General features: G+C 40.9%; 2 protein-coding genes across 3 annotated transcripts; one reads left to right on the top strand and one right to left on the bottom strand.

Moving 5' to 3' along the window:
• Positions 1–1586: 1586 nt before the first annotated feature.
• On the bottom strand, positions 1587–4630 carry cox17 (cytochrome c oxidase copper chaperone COX17). Its single transcript, XM_076747330.1, has 4 exons — positions 4493–4630; positions 3326–3451; positions 3140–3245; positions 1587–1760 (listed from the first exon to the last, which is right to left on the bottom strand). Exons 2-3 carry the CDS (start codon positions 3442–3444, stop codon positions 3161–3163), a joined length of 204 nt encoding a protein of 67 aa, XP_076603445.1. The 5' UTR covers positions 3445–3451; positions 4493–4630; the 3' UTR covers positions 1587–1760; positions 3140–3160.
• hcn5 (hyperpolarization activated cyclic nucleotide-gated potassium channel 5) lies at positions 4053–17258 on the top strand. Of its 2 annotated transcripts, none has more exons than XM_076747329.1 (11): positions 4053–4559; positions 6788–6881; positions 9428–9614; positions 10251–10355; positions 10634–10771; positions 12371–12532; positions 13145–13238; positions 13350–13477; positions 14144–14290; positions 14410–14647; positions 16137–17258. In XM_076747329.1, the coding sequence occupies exons 3-11, from the start codon at positions 9441–9443 to the stop codon at positions 16307–16309; spliced, it is 1359 nt and encodes a 452-aa protein (XP_076603444.1). In that variant the 5' UTR covers positions 4053–4559; positions 6788–6881; positions 9428–9440; the 3' UTR covers positions 16310–17258. The 2 variants fall into 2 exon arrangements, with proteins under 2 accessions (XP_076603444.1, XP_076603443.1); XM_076747328.1 differs by having other exon boundaries at positions 6788–8352.
• Positions 17259–17576: the final 318 nt, after the last annotated feature.

Below are 17576 nucleotides of genomic sequence, written 5' to 3'. Positions count from 1 at the left end.
TGGGCTTCTTCTCTCATTATGTGTCCCTTCCTCTCTCCTCTGGCTTCTCCCACCGTCTTTCCCTTCAGAGTCTTCCTGTCGTTTCTCTTGCTGTGCTTTTCTGTCTATCTCTCTCACCCACCGGCCTGAACTGTGGAGCCAACAGCTGGAAGAGAAGGGATGGTGGGGAGGGGGGGGGCGTTGATAGAGCCCTAGAAGGATAACCATGTTTGGAATTGAAACCCAAGGAGGAAAGAGTGGTGGACAGAAAGCAGGCCTGCTACTTAACATAACAGAAAGGGAGAGAGGCAGGAAACGGGAGGGAGAGAGGGACTATAACAAATATCTGTGAGACACTGAGCCTCACAGACTGTCACACGCATTAGAAAAAGGTCCATCCAGAGCCGCAACACAGTTTTTCCTTCACCCAAACTTTACGAGTCCGGTCCACTCTCAGGAGAACAGCTCAGCTGGTGCATATTTAGAGACACTGAAATAAGTAGGATGACAGCGCAGGTCAGATTTCAGGTATAAACACCCACCACCACCGCCTCACATGTCCGACTGTCCCCTCAGCCTGTCCCCCACTGCTCACAGGGACAAGTCCGTCTCAGGCCTTCAGAAATGTTCTGGCTGCATGAAATCATAAAATATTCTGTTGCATGGATGATAAAAAGTTTAAACTAACTCAAAAGCAAAAGGAAAGAGGGACTTTTTAATTTAGCCTGAACCTTTTCTTTTCACACCTGCTGTAATATGAATTTTGTTTGCTACAAAAGTCTGAAAATCTGAATATTATGTGAATTGGTATCTTTCTTCTGGGATTTTAGTACAATCACTTGAAAACATATGCACTTATGGATCTGATATAACTCAAGGGGTCTCAAACACAAGCTGACTGGGCATATTTGTATGTATGACAATAACTAAAATCATCATTTCAAGTAATAGAAAACACAGGGTACCTTTACAAAAATGCAGTGCTGCACTACTGTGTTTTCATGTTTCATCATGACATTACATCCATGCAATACTACATATTCATCTTTTATCAAGTCTACACATTTATCTTTTATACACCATTACATCATGTGCAATTGTAACAACGTAAACCATGTGCAATTTTCAATTTTTTCCATTATTACATATTTTTAAAATGTGACACATTGCTTACTTTAATATTGACTCAACATCTGAGTTTATGAAGCCATTTGCAAAAGGCTGTTTAAGTTTAAATAAAGCTCAACATGTCAAAACTAAAACAGGTGATCAGTTCCTAAACCCGCAAGGAAAAAGGAAATGAACCAGGTACTGTTAAACACAGCTGCAGAACTACTGTAGCTTAGCATTTCCAGTGAGTTTGGTGAATGTGTCAAACTGGATGTTGACTGCCAGGCATACTTCAGTATGAGTGACACTACAGGCGAAGAACGCAGATATGCCAAGTATTGACTTTGCAGGGGCAGGAGTTATTTTTAAGCCTAAGTGCATACCAGGGACAGCAACTGTGGCAAGCAACCATTCACAGACAGGAAGCCTTGAAGAGAACCTCAAGATGAACACATGAATACTTCTATAGCAAAAATATGAAACCAACCAACAATGAGTTATTGCATAGGACTTTTATTCAATTTCAGACAGCATTTTAGATATTCACATATTTCTCAAATTCTGAAGACTTTAAAAAATGTGTACCATCACATCATTTCCCCTCCAGCTGAGGTATAAATAAGGAAAAGAAGGGAATGTCGAGGATCATCTTCCACTTGCACAGCAACACACTGCAGGAGAGGGAAACAAAAACACAATGAGTTCATATTTTTAAACAGCAAATTGGGACAACATATTAAAGAGCATGAACAGTTGATATATACTGAAGTTCTCTTGAGTGTTTTGTAACATTTAAAAAAAAAAAAAAAAAAAAAAAAAAGAGGCTGAGACCTGGTTTTATATTCAGTAAACAGAAGCATGCTTTGTGATTTATCTCAGTACCAAACTGTCAGATAACCTTAACACTATGTTCATATTTCCTCCAGCCTACTGCCTAAAAGATTTCTCCTTTACAAGAGCAAGTGAATATCAGGGCAATGCCAGACAGCCAGGCCATTTGAACTGCTGAAACATGAACTGAGCCGCAAGGCTTGAGGCATGTTTGATGTGTACTCATGTAAGCGCAGAAGGCACTTGGCTCCACCCCCTCCTCACCACACACACACCCCTCCCTCTCAGCTCCTCATTACACGATGTTCTCGTCCGATACTGCAGTTACTGAACAATGGATGAAATCAGCAATAGCCAAGAGACACAATTGACCCAGCAAGAGGAAACCGAGGCTATGAACGACCTGGTGAATACAAATACCTCCCCAACTGCAAATATCTGGGGTTGGGCATTAACATAAGTCACAGAAAGGGCAGGTGCTCATTTACACACCGGTGACTCAATTCAAATTAGCCTGAGGTAGTCAGAATATATTTGGCAGTGGTCCAGAGTGTGTCTGAGTTGATGGGCCAGTGATTGCAGTTTTAAGTTTGCAGGTAACAAGATGAATCTACAGTGTGTGTGTGTGTGTCTCTCTCTCTCTCAAAGGGCAAATCTCTTTTCAATGGCCATTTGGCCTGATCAGACTTCCATTGGTCTGAAGGTCAGATGAATGTTTAAGGACAAATGACACAAGGAAATAACTTAATATCATAATATAAACAGAAGGCTGTGGACAGGGGCAGTAGAAAAACATTTTATCCACCTAAAACAAATTTCAGTTTAAGTGCACCCAATATTTAGAATATTTCCCACTTTACCTTTCTGTCAGACAGCCCTTTACTTAGGCAGTAGGTTTCTAGATTTTCTACAGCAGTGGATTGCTTAGCATCCAGTACTCCATCGCATTTCTTTAAACTGGGACATGCTGACCTCTATCCACTATAGGATATACAGGGACTGGATAATTATCTCATACAATGCCACAAAAAATAAAGCTATCCCTTTAAGGACCTGCAGAAACTCTGGTTCAACAATGGATGAATCAGTAACAGCTGAGGGATACAAACAACCTTGCACAAGGAAATTATTTCCCAGCATCAAACAAGCCAATTGGACACCAAATATAAAGTCACTAGTTTAAGCGTGTACATGCCTGATGTCAGGATTTGATACTTACCACACAAAAGAAAGGGAGAAGTTAAATCTTGAATCCAAGTGCCCTCATGCAGTCTTTATGTGCCTCAATTAGGTCTGTGCAGCGTTCCTCTCCCTTTTCAATGATGCTGGTGGAGACAAACAAGGCATCCATAAATACTTTCCCTTGCAACAATAAGTGTTTCAGTCTCTCTGGCCAGGTACGTACCAAGCATCCCTGACTTTCTTCGTCTCTGGACAAGCACAGCAAGGCTTCAGTGGCTTCTTCTGCTCTGTGGCCTCAGTCACAGCAGCAGAATCCACACCAGCAGCACACACAGTTGACATCTTCTGGCTGAAAAGGATAATTAATGAGATGATTTCATTCACTAACAGGACAACACTAAAGGTGTATACTTGATCAGAACATGCTATGCTGCTGCATGCATGCATTCAACCAAGTTTCCCAAATTCAAGACAAGCCCTCATCCATTCACAGATGTTTCCAATTATCTCGCTGGATCAGCCCATTTCTCAGGGACTGTGGGATTAGACAATCTGACATGAAGGGAATGCACAGGTGTAAAAATTAAGTGCTAAGTCCTTAGATGTAGTTGCTTAAGTTTCTAGATCCTGGTGTTGTGCAAATTGGTTCACTGTCAGCTTGCTGAATCACTTAAGCAAAACAGATCCATCAATTAATGTTATTAGCAACACCTTTCCTAGAGTGTCAAGTGAGAATGTCTGCTGTGAAAAATATTAACAAATATAGAGCCAACAGCAGTAAAAACGTAGAAATCAAGATAGTAAAGATGAAACAATCAAACATACTTGTTCTTCCTGAAGAGGAAGAACAATTACCTAAAAATCACCTGTATGAATGTTCTGAGTAACTTTAATTGGCCTGGTTGTGTCTCACTGGACTCATCTTTATTGCTGTAGCTAACGCTTCCCTCATGTGTATGTTATCTCGATGACCTGAGTCATGCAGTGACACTGACGGGGGGTGAGCTGATGTAACATTAGTTATGATTAGCATATCGACTGGTCGGCACACACCACGGGTCACTGACAGGACGACAGTTACATTTTAGAAATACGAGTATTTGTCATTTTAAAGCTCCGGAACAAACCTGAACAGAGCCACGACGTGCTCGGCTGAGTTGTTGTTCCCTAGCTTTAGCTAACAGTTCGCAGGTGTTGTATAACGCTCGCGCCTGCTTACAAGTTAGCTAACGTTAACGATGGCGAACAGTGAAAACGATGGCGACACACAAACGTCCCCGTTACCTATGTCATGGCAAAAGAATGCCACGATTAAATTAACAAAAAAAAACGAAGCTACTTCAAAAACACGCGGACTAACACAGCGGCTAAGCTAGGTTACATAACTTACTTGGATGGAGGCTGTCGGCGCACGCTTATGGAGTTTTCACCTTCAAAATGAAACCAGCATGAGGAGGGTAAGCTCACGTGTTCTTTTTATACAAACTCACGTGATTACAAGCGCCGCAGAGACTTCTGGGATGTGTAGTATTTTGTATGAAAGGTCGTGTAGGAACATGCTAAGGCGTTAGCACGACAGACCAGAGCATCTATCACTAGGGACATCATTTTGTAGACTCGACACAGTTTGAATGTCAAAGCTAGCGAGTAAGGCTTGTTGACCTTAATGTGGTGGCTAACATCATATGAAACTCTCTCAAATTGAACGTTGACATTATTGTTCACACAGTCGTGTCCAATGTACAAAGGATGCAGTTCCCTATTCCAATTAACCAATTAATACCAAACCAAGATTTCCTAATTGGTTTTATGTTATTTGAAAAATGATATTTATTACACAAAATAGACTGGCCAAAACTTTTAACAAAAGTAACCTTACTTTGTGTGAGAGGTGGTAAGTTTTCTACAAGTACAAGCACACAGGAACAAGGAAGTGTACTTATTTAACAAAAGTTTGATATTACACACTATCAGCAATTACCATAAAAGAACTGCAGTGAAACTACTAACTGGAGACAAAATAATTTTAATTTTAGAAATGAATCACAGGTATAGGTAATCACAGGTTCACAGTATTGAACGTCAAAATAAAAAATTGGCATTTGTTTGTTTGTTTTTGGCTGACGGTTTAAAAAAGTCAAGGACCATGGTTCATTTGCATCATTTTAGAAAATACAGTATGAGACTGTCAGCTCCAGTGTTTCTGATGCATCTATTCAAGGCTGCCTTCAGCTCCTACCCAGCAGCCAGTACACACACACACACACACACACACACACACACAGAGTCACAAATGTGTCCTGACCTATTAAAAAATTTATACAATGAAAATTCATCATTCAGCGGCTCAAAAGTGATGAAGTTGCTGCTGCTGCACCATTATTCATGTATCATAATATAAACCTTTCTTAACCTGCCAGATGAACTGGGACTGAATGCCGCTCTCCTCCCTGCTGGCCTTCAGCACAGTTTGCAGGATAATTATAGTTATACGTGTAGTGTGTACCCATGGTGCTATAGTTACTTAGCATGTTAAGATTTCACATATGGTTGGCACATTCAGTATGATACATTGTTAGAAATGTAACCAGAAGTTCTCAACTTTTCAGACTTGTGACCTTTGACAAAAACGGCCTGTCAGGTTTCCTTCATTATCTGTTATTATGTAACTTCTCACATGGCTTCCTTTCAAATTTGAGGCCTAAATGATCATTAATAAATTAAATGATGGATTTGAGTATTTCTTCCACCACAGGTTAGACGTTAAAGTTCAAAGTGATGAATGATGAAACATATGTTAAGCCTCCTAGTTTAGGTTCATTTCACCACATTTGGTGTGCATGCTGTGGGGAAAGTATTAACGAAAATCTGAAGAGCCATGTTGATTAGTTTATTACCTTCTGTCTTAGTCAGTGGAGAAGTACTATACAGTAAGTCAATATTTCATAATCATGGAAGTTGAATACATATTATTTTCAGTGCTGATTAATATGTTCAGGTTAATTCAGTTTGTGATATAAAACAGAGAAAAGCAGCGCAATTCTCACCAGGCTTTGTTTTACATTTTTGCTTGATTTAGAAATAAATAATGAATTTATTGTCAAAATTGCTTTATATTTTTTGTTAATTGACTTATCAATGAGTTGGCTAATTGTTTGAGCACGATGCTGTCGTGTGTTTCCGTGAAGTATCAAAAATGTGTACATGAACAAGTGCGTACTAAACACAGCATCTCCGGCAGACATCATAGTCTGTGCTGTGAAATATAGCTGCTGGTGGGTAGAATATATACCACAGTCGCATGGGAGTTCTGTGTTATGAAAAATGTTCAGTTTCGGTCCTACAGTACGGAAGGTATGTGTTTGCTTTCACATGTCCACTGGGTCGACCGTGCGTCACCGTACCAAAGCAGTGCGTAAGCAGAAACACTGAGTCACTTATTCTAGTTTGAGGGCCAGCTGTGTGCTAGATAAATGAGCAAGTAAGCATATTGTTCTTTTGCTCAGTACCGTGTGATAGATATGCACCTCCATTTGAACCACACTTTGCTTTTCACAGGATTAGAATCCATATAGTGTGGCACCTTGAAAAAAATCAATGCAAAATGTACAGGTGGCATTGAAATAACCTTTATTTCTCTCTCAGTGTTATCTGAAGTCAGTCTTTGCTTTTGTGTGCTCTGTAGAAATTTGCCCCCTGAAGGAAGACAGTCCTGACCGTCTGCCACCTCCTGCTTCTGTGTGAACGAAGCCTACGGCAGCGTCTTGGAAAGAAGAAGTGTAAGCACTCTTTGTCTATCTTTCTTTGATCAGCATTTGCTGCACAGCCAATGAATATTCTCCTCTCAGTCCCATGTACTGTGCAGCCCAACAAACCTTTGTTGGAACACACAACTTGTCTAAAACACAAAGCAATGGAGGCAGTGTTCCGGAAAAAAAACCAAAACTTTTATGGGATGGCATTGCAGCATCATCCGACAATAAGCTGCGAATGTGTTTTGAAGCAACCAAAGCAGAAGACCCATCCACACAGATGCATTTGTTCTTTTGCAGAATAGCAAATGTCAGTCTGAGAGCCCACTAAGAGAGCGGTAACGATGCCGAGATCTGACTGATCTATATATAAGTGGGAAAACATTGTCTTCTTTCCTCCATGTAACCACTTAAAGTGTTTCCTGTACCACAAGAGTTTACAGAAAAAAAAAAAAAACCCAGAAGTCTCATAAACGCCCCTCACATTATCAAACACATCTCATGCACTAAGCAGAGAGTACTTCACCTTACCCCTTGGCATGACCCCTGAGTTAATCCCACCATGCTGCTGCAGCCTGTGATTTCTGTTTTTTTATTTTTCATACTTTGCTGCAATCCTACCAGCCTTCCAAAATGGAAAAACATGCAGCTGAATACAATCTTCTGTAATCCTTGAAATGAAATGTTTCAGCTTTCTGTGCCGTTTTGTTACTGGCGTGCAAAACAAACAACACAGGAGCTGGCTCAGAGCTGCGAGCATATGTACAGCATCAGGTAACACAGTTCAGTGTTTAATTACATCCCTGGTAGAGATGGCCCAGACCGAACTTGTGCCTGCACATACTGCCAGATGTCTTGTTCACATGACAATAATTGTGATCCTCGCCGCACACACACATACCCACACGTATCATTGTCTTCAGTATTAATGTGAGCTGGACCTTAGCCTCTTGACATGGCTTGATTCATATGGGGATGAGACACAGATCCTGAATAGTTGATGAGCTGGGAGAAAAAGAAAAGAAGTGGAGGGGTGGGGTGGGGGCAGAAATAGAGAGAGGCAGACGGAGGGAGGGAGGGAGGGAGGGAGGGAGCCGAAAGGCGGGTATCCACTCGCCTCGCTCCACACAGCTTCAATAAGCCCTGAGGTTTGGAGCCTTGATGGAAAATTACCTTGTGACCAAGAGGGGAGGTCAGGACTGGTAGAGTCAGACTGCACTTGTCCAGAGCAGAAGAAGCAGCAGCAGCAGCAGCAGCAGCAGAGGGAGGATGGCCTGCGCGTTCGGCTGATCAGAGGGGAACGAAGTCGGACCATGGAGAAACTAAAAGGTCCCACCGTGGGATGCACCAAAGCCACCTGTGGATGGAGAGCCCTGCTTCTGCCGCAGCTGAACAGGCAGTCCCTGTACGTGTACGGCAGTGAGACGGCCGTGGAGAAGGAGTGCATGCGGCAGCTGCAGAGCGGGGTCTTTGTCATCCACCCGTTTAGCCTCATGAGGTATTTAATATGTTTGATAGATTCAGGCCAGTCCTGTGCCGAGACACCACCATTTTCAGTCTGGTTGTTTCTTTAAAAGTTGTGTAGTTTCTCTAAGTTTTTGAAGGTGATTATTTGCTTCATTTTGCTTTGGAGATTAATAAAGCAGTTATTTTTCTCCATTTTAGTGCTGAACCAATTAGTGGATTAATTGATTAGTTGATTCATCTGTAACTCTTTTGATAGTGGTTAAAAAAAAATCAAACATTTTCTGGTTCCAGCTTCTCAACAGATGTGCTGTTTGTCTTTGTCTTTTTAAGCTGCAAACAGAACATTTTTAGCTTTTGGAGTGTTGTGGAGGGAAAACAAGCAAGTTCATTTCTGGGAATTCTGTTGTGCAGGTTTCAATATTTTCTAACATTTTATAGACTAAATGATTAATTGATACAATAATCAACAAATTAATCAATAATGAATACAATTGTTAGTTGTAGTCTCACTCCATATTAGCTACATATTGTATCACTAATTAGTATTAAGCATTAGTCAACAATGCAATAACTGATTATGATTTGTGTTGCACTTCTGAAAGCATGTTAGAAAATCCAAAAACTGAATTATACAGTATAATTAACATGAAATGTAAAGACTATGTAAACATTAAAGCAAAACAAGTAAACTCTAAGATTTGTAAGGTCATGACAGAGGACTGGAAGGAAAAAGCACATGGATCAAATGTTTTCTTTAAGGAACATGTTTTCACAGATGGCTGGTTCTGCATTATCCCTGCAGTATGGCTGTTATTAGTTTGTAATGTGATCAGATGGAGTGAAAACAGAGACGAATGAAACAATTGGGATCAGAGAGCAGAGTTATTTGAGCCCGGCAATCGAGTCCTGGCCGAGAAGATGTGCAGTTACAGTATCAGAGTATTTAGTGTGCATAAATCAGCTTGCCTTACCAGCTGCAGCATGACTGTCTAATGAGTCCTCAGGGGGAATAAACTGAGACCGTCCGGCACAAACCTGCGCAGAAAGCAATGTCCAAGACTCACTGCAAAGTCACACATGCTCACATATGTTTTGTGGTCCTGTAGGAGTTACTACATCATGTGCATGATGGCCATCACATTTCTGAACCTGATTGGGATTCCCATGGAGATAGCGTTTCTGGACGGAAACAGCGGACTGGCATGGGAAGGATTTAACGTGTTTTCAGACACGCTGTTCCTAATAGATGTGGCTCTCAATTTCCGAATGGGCATCATAACAGAGGACGGCGAGGTGAGAGTGGCTGTACTCTATTTTCAGACACAATCTGGAAGACCATAATCCCTGCGCACACACGCACATACAATCCATCTCTGCCCCATCTGTAATCTACGCAATACACGAAAGGCTAGATTAACAACCCTCCCTCCCCCAGCTCCTGGACACGGGCAAAATTGGCACCTGCTGTTTGATTTTATAACAGGGATCATGATGTATTGGACGAATGAGAAGTATAACATTTCCAATTACGTATTATGCAGACTATATCCTGTTTGTTTTCATCTGCTCATGCTTTGTGACTTCAATCTTGCCAATCACAAATGGCCCAGCTGTGGTGTTATTCCTGTGCATGGTGTTTACTCTGGAACGCTCAAACATCTGGTTTTGGGATTTATCCTCAGCTGGTTTCTCCCTGTTTGAAATATTCATGTATTTGCTTCGGCAACAATTCACAGACGCTGTCAAATTAATCTTGATTTCCTTTGAACACACGGTTAATCACATCCGACACCACTGTCTCCCTTAATTTTGGACAAACTCCCAAAATATTGGTTCTGTTCAAGTGTTAAATTATACATGTGATCGTGGCACATGCTGCGCAGCATCTTCATCCATCTGCTCTATCTGCTGCTCCGTTCTTTTTCACAGGAAGCTATTCTGGATATCAAGCGGATCCGAGTCAGTTACCTGAGGACGTGGTTCATTCCGGACGTTATAGCTGCTTTCCCAATCGGCTACATACTGCTGTTTGCGGTAATAATGAACAGACTGTTGAAGCAGCGAACAGCAAACAATGTGCTGCAGTATTCGTCAGGTCACAAAACAGTTGTGCACTTAGGTTCACATTATTTGTTCATGACTTATAATTAGAAACTTATGTAACACTCAGAGCAGGAAGACAGTGTTTCACAGACAATAACCACTGAGGGAAACACCCACGTTTATTTGAAAAAGATCCGATTCATGAAATGTATTAAATTAAACAAGAAACATACTGTTGATAATTGAGCATCTGTGTTTTGTTATCCCAGGATTTACAGTACCACAACGATGACAATCCCTCCAAGACCAACAAGATGATGAGGATACTGATGTTCGTGCGGATCCTCAGCCTGATCAGGCTGGCCCGAGTGTCCAGGCTGGTCAGGTTCTTCAATGAAGTTGAGAAAGTAAGTTCAAGCACCAGGCCGTCTTTAAGGCTCACCTTTGAAATTCAGTTGACCTGTCTCCTACCCACCGATACCCTAACAGACCAGGCTCTGGTGACAAATCTGACTTTGAATCCTCACAATGTCATTTGGAAAACAAGAGCTGACACACTGCTTCATGATCAGCAATGCATTTGTGTCATTTTCTGATTTTTAACAGATTTAGCCTTTTTCTAATTAGACATACTCAAACACTGGGCTCAAACAGCAGAAAGTCTGTTAAAAGTTTAAAGGACACTTTAAACCTACTTTGATGATGTCCATTGTAATCTCATGATGAAGCAATGTATCTTGAAACAAATCTTGATACTGAATAATTTATGTGGTCTGGGATTTGTGTGTAACTCCAAGCCTTTAATTGGCTACAGGTGGCTGATATAATGATTTCTGGTGTTTGTTTTAGTGTAGTGGTGGTTACTGGATGTTCTGTTTACTAAAATAATTCTCCCCGTCCCTTGTGGGACATAAAGTCACAGCGAGTCCCCTACATCGTTCCCTGTGTTTGGCCTCCCCCCAAGTCAAGTTAATCTTGGCTAGCTCGTCCATCGCAGTTCAGTGCCAGGTCATTTTTGCTCTTCCAGGTTTTCTTTTGCCTTGAGTCCATCTTAGCGCAACCTATGGGACACAAGCTGCCTCCATTCGAATCACATGGTCCAGCCATCACAGTCACCTTGGCCTTGCTGTTAGATTAAGTTAGATCAGCAATGTTGTTCTTAAAGGATAATTTTGGTTCATAATGACCTGGGTCCCTTTTTCATTCCAATCAATAATAAGATTGTTGTACTCTGTACTCACAGTTACTTGCTTTGATATGGAAACACAAAAATATGGCTAAAAAGGATTTCAGCACAACAGGGCAAGAAGCGCTGTCCATTGAAAATGTCCATCTGTCAGTTCAACCAGCTGTACTTTTGGTGTTATGTGCACAGTTTTTCTGCACAATCATTGATTATAACAATTATTTCAGGTGCACTCACATTTAGTTTTACCTACAAATGAAGTGGTTTAGATAATTTGACTAAACTGTTGGCTTATTCACAGCCTGTAAAGAGCTGGTGTTTGTTGCCTCATTTGACTTTGTTGTACTGATGTCATCATGTTCCCGGATCCACTTTGGCTGAATATGATGTTATCATAAATGATGACCAAAACTATGAAAATAAGACCCAAATTGTTAAAAACCAGAATGATGCTTTAAGGTGCCTAACTTCCTACTTTTTACAAGAACTTAAAGTCTAAAAAACATATATTAATATTGTTGCATTTTGTTTTTTTTATTCCTAGTGGGACGTAAATTGAAAAAATGAGTCTTAGCCAGTGAGAAAACATGTTAACCTGCTGTCCTAAATACAAGAGATAGTTTAATGTTCATGTAATGTACCATTCTAATGTTTATATAAAGTACCTTGGAGAGGTGGCCTATTCTAGAGCAGGCTGAAATCCAGTAAGCTGCCATAATATGACACATCTCAACCAAGCTACCAGAGCATCCTGCAGTGTGTCTGATTGCTGGCAAACTGCCATGAAATCACACGTTCTCTTGTCATCTCTGCTTGGCAGGTGTCAAATGCAAACTTGGAGGTGGTGCGCCTGTTCTTCCGCATCTTGTCTCTGTTCATGATGATTTTCCTGCTGTGTCACTGGAACGGCTGCATCCAGTACTTTGTCCCCATGCTGGAGGAGTTTCCCACTGACTGTTGGGTCCGGAAAGAAAACCTGATGGTGAAGCTAATTTCACAACAGACAAATAAAAATTCATTCTCAAGCAAAAAAAAAAAAAAGAAAGTACTTTCTTAGATCCAGCTTCCACCACAGGCTTGATGCAATATTGAGGGTAAAAACCTATAATGTGGAAATGAATCTCTTTATGTCACTCTATACTTTATATTTTATATACACTGTGTACCTCATCTGTTCACTTATACTTTTTACTTTTTACTGCATTGCCACTTACTACCTGTTGCACATGTCACCTGTTTACATACCATGTTGCACATGTTGGTTTCATAGAAATTACTTGCACTACCTGCACATACCTCATACTGTTAATACCTCATGCCAATTGCACTACCTGTATGTATTTATATTTTTGGATATTATGACTATTTACACTTCTGGTTAGATGCTAAACTGCATTTCGTTGTCTCTGTGCTGCACTCTGACAATGACAATAAAGTTGAATCTAATCTAATGAACCACCTGTAGTGTACCCATTAAACAGCTGGTGGTGCTTTAGACATCTCTATCACATGTCGTAGTTTTAATTCATGTGAAGATCTGAGTGAAGGTCAGATCTACAAAAATCGTCACTAATGATGAAAACATTTCTTCCAGAATGCCACAGTGATAGTGAAGTACTCTTGGGGAGTTTTCCGAGCTCTTTCTCAGATGATTGCTCTTTCTTATGGCTCCATGGACGCACCAACAAGTAAGAATTGTAGATTTTCTGTATCCACCACTAAAACAAGCACAGATATATTATGAATACCGACCTACCATTTCCCGCTAATCGAGCTGGTGTCTGTGTCTCATTCTCTAGATTATGTTGAAATGTGGATCGTCATGGTCAGCATGGTGTCCGGTTGTCTGATGTACACCGTCCTCGTGGCCAACGCTACAACCATGATCGCCAACATCGACCCAGCGGCCAAAGAGTACAAGAGCAAGGTCCTCATGGGTGACACTATCCTTCCTCAGAAAATACAGCTCAGTTCTAAACAAGTTACTATACTCAGTGGAACAGATATAAGTAATGAGCTGTCATTAGATTTACATTTAAATTGCTTTAATCTGATCTCAGGAGAAAACTAATTTATTATTGATATATTTCATCACATTTGCTTATTTCATTGCATGTTCATTAAAATAATCATGTCCCCATGTTGAGTCTTTGGTATGAAATTTAGTGGCATGTCGGAAAACAGGTGTCAGAAAATCCTAATTATATTGTAGAATGATCCTACTTATCAAACAGAATTTTTACCCTCATTAAAGCAAGCAACTCTCACTGTAATTGTACCTCTGGACGCTGCATGCCACCACTGTGAATCACACATCACTCTGGAGATTTTAATATCTCTTCAGAGTATGGATGCTGGGAAATGGAAAGTGTTTTGGTGTTGGCTCATGAAGTTATGAAGTAATGACCCTTTAACCCCTGTAGCTGCCTGCAGCCACTGAGAACAATAGCAAGTGTGCATTTATTCATTTTATGCCTGCTGAGGATTTTTTTTTTTTTTTCATTACATGGTCTGTCCTCTACCAGAGGACAAATTCCACATCTCGAACAGTAATGAATGTTGTTGATCCTGAAAACACTCTGCCTCTCCACAGATGAGCCGTTTGGAGCACTACATGGCCTTCATGAAACTCCCACCAGAGCTGCAGCTTCGTATCAGCAACTACTACCAGGCTCGCTACGGAGGGAAGTGGTTTCATGAGAAGGACGTCATGGACACCGTGTCCTCAGCACTCAAAGAGGTGCAGCTGATTCTTTTTATTTATTTATTTATTTTTTGAGGCTATATGATTTGTTATCATCTTATATGTTTCCTTTCTTTTCTCATATTTGTAACATGATATTTTTATTTATTTTTCAGCAAATCCTGACAGTGATGTGCAGCCGCTTATTACGAAACGTGCCAATATTTCAGAACAGAGATGAAAACTTTATTAACGCCCTCCTCTTTAAACTGGAGTACGAGGTTTTCCTGGAGGGAGACGCCATCATCCGACAGAATGTCCCGGGGGACCGCATGTTCTTCATCGACCACGGTCAGGTCCTCATGGAGACTGATTCCTACGAGAGAGAACTGTGTGACGGAGACTTTTTTGGAGGTGAGTTGGATTTCCTTAGTTAGTGAAAATCTGGAACATGATTCAGGAGGAGGAGATGGAAGTGAAAGAACATCTGGGAAATTCACAAATGATTCACTGTAGATAAAGTAAGATGGCGTAATGTGTTTTACTTCTTGTCTAACAACCTAACCCTAACCCTAACCCACAAGATGAAATCCAATTATTAGCTCATGGCCACTTCATTTAAAAAACTCTTAGTAACATCTGTATCACCTAAAGCAAAAGTACAGTAAGTACACGAGAATGCTGTTTAAGTATTACATAATGTTAGACATGAAGGAAAACAATTAAAAGTGCCACAAGCTAATTTGTCTTTACATTGTGAGCTTCCATTGTGTCCATTCAGGTATATTATGTATTAGAAACATTTTTATTAAGCAGTATCACAGTAATATTTTGTACTATCAAATATATGCTGCAGATAAAAACTCATTGGATCAGCTCACTGGAGGTTTAAGTTTGAATTAAGTACAAAAAAAAAGTCGTGACCTAAAGTCCACTCTGGCTTTTTCTGCTATCAGACCATCAGATGGTCTTCTATACTGGAGTGAATTAAAATTAGTTATCCAAGTTGCAAAACCATTTAGGTGTCGACAGTGGTTGCATTTTACAGGGCTAGCAGATTGGAGAGCTGCTGTGTCTCTGACAGAAGTCATGGCAAACTCCATTTAAAAATCTGTCAATTTTCTGTGTCATGAAAGCAGTTCTGCACTTCTAAGTACTGCTGTGAATGGCTTTCACTGGAACTTTTGATGGAGAAGAAGGAGCAACTATGAAAACACTGACAGCTTGTTCAGTGGATTATTATTACTACAGTAGCAGGGGTAATGTTTCCGGGAAAAGATTTTGCTGTTGTTATTTTTGGTGCTGTGAGAACCACAAACAAAATTCCATTCCCCACCACTGCATTGGAAAACAGTGGGAAAAATAAGATGACTCTGACAAAATATAACCAGAAGTATCTGCATGGCTGGATACCACCAGAGGTTGTATTGATTTGAGTATTAACAATGCAGCTAATCTCCACTGTTTGTATGTGGGAGATGTTTTGATCCATTCTGGTGGCGGTTTTGACATTTTCATAGATTTCTTATTATATCACATTGTATTGATTTTTCATTGCTCAGCATTCATTGCTTTTTTACATCATACATACACACACATGCTGGACACGTCTGCAAGCTTCTGTGTTTTTTGCACTGGTGAGCAAGTCACTGTCAAACCAAACTGAATGAATCTATCTTTTCCAATTTAGAGGATTTATTTAATTCTCAGGCTTTAAGTGGGAACAGGTCCTAATCTTTTTGGCAGCAAACCTCAGCAGCGTTTAGTTTTAAGCCTGCTTCCCAAAACAACTCTGCTATGTCTGGTTATTTAATTTAGGATTAATTGTCAGATCTCATCCCCGTCATTAGGGTTTACTCGCTCATTAACCACGCTTTTGTGGTTCCCTCTGTGTGTACAACAGAGACATGCATGCTGACCAAAGGCAAACATCTGGCCACAGTGAAGGCACTGACCGACTGCCAGTGCTTCTCTCTGTCCTGGGACGACTTTCAGGAGACGCTGGAGGGTTTCCCAGATGTCAAGAAGGACTTAGAAAAAATGGTTGAGCTCAACTCTGATGGTGGACTTGTGTAAGACCAAGAACAGTACTTGGACTTTTTCACTGTATGAAAAGGATGGACACATGGATATTTCCAGGACATTTTATATAGCGATGTGATGGACACTAAGACTGCAGCTGATTCCTCATGGGGATACAAGATGCACACTTGTACTTTGATGAGATGGACGGTTTTAGAGCATTGACTATGTTCACTGACTGGGAATTATTGTGTCTTCTGATCCATCAGTTATCAGCAATAAACCTTAACAGGAAAGACGAGTCAAACGTTTGATGGCTGCTTCCTTGTTGATCTTGCGATGCAGCACTGATGTTTGAATATCTCACTGAAAAAACAAGAAAGATGCAGCAAGCCTGGAAGGGAAATTCTGGTTTCATACAACTTGGGCTTTATACTTGTTGTTTTGTTTTGGAAAATGTCACCACCTGTCTGATTGTCTAACTTCTTGTGTTTCTTCCTGGTTTGCCGTAGCTAAGTCACCCTGTTCCCAGATCTCAGCAATCACTATACTTTGAGCGCCATGCTAGCAGCTCTATGAGGCAGGTGTTAGCATACTAACATTTGCACATCTGTACAAGCTGATGGGAATGTTTGTTTTGCAGGTATTTAGTCATAAACCAAAGTATTGATGAGAGGATCACCAAAGTCAGTATAGATCATCCTCTGCGGACTGTGAATTCATCCATTGTTGACATTTCAAACTGGACCAAACTGGAGGGCCGACTGTCCGACCAGCTGACACTACCACCCATGTATCCATGTTATCACTACTCCATTGATGGCTTAAATAAGACCCAAGTTGTAATAAAACTGGAATGTTGCTTTAAAGAAAGGTAAAAACTTGTGTATGTGATTTTTCTTTTCCTCTAAAATGACATTTATTTGGAAGTAATATAACACAAGACATGTTAATGCCACTGTGAAAGCAACAACAATAAAACCAATACTGCAGTATGACTCTGAAACATCTGTGTGAGAACAGCAGCTTGTTTTCTCTCCCTTTCGCTTTTATCCAAACACGCACACAGTGCCTGAGGCCAGCCGGTGTTTGTACTCATAGAGGTAGTAGGAGGCTGGAGGGAAGTTGCACTTCATCTCCATCCTGCCCGGCACCACGTGGACAGCCACGCCAGATCCCAGGCCCTCCTGCAGCTTCTGCAGCATGCGTGAGGCCAGGTAACGCCGCGCCCTGCCCGGGTCTTCCTCGATGGAGGCATACACCTCAGGTGGCGGGTTGGGGATCTTCCACTCCAGGTCCACGATGAGCTGGTGGATGCGGC

This window comes from Chaetodon auriga, chromosome 13 (genome assembly GCF_051107435.1).
Source record: "Chaetodon auriga isolate fChaAug3 chromosome 13, fChaAug3.hap1, whole genome shotgun sequence".
In the NCBI taxonomy this organism is placed as follows: domain Eukaryota; kingdom Metazoa; phylum Chordata; class Actinopteri; order Chaetodontiformes; family Chaetodontidae; genus Chaetodon; species Chaetodon auriga.
This window is presented reverse-complemented; position numbering and strand designations above follow the sequence as displayed.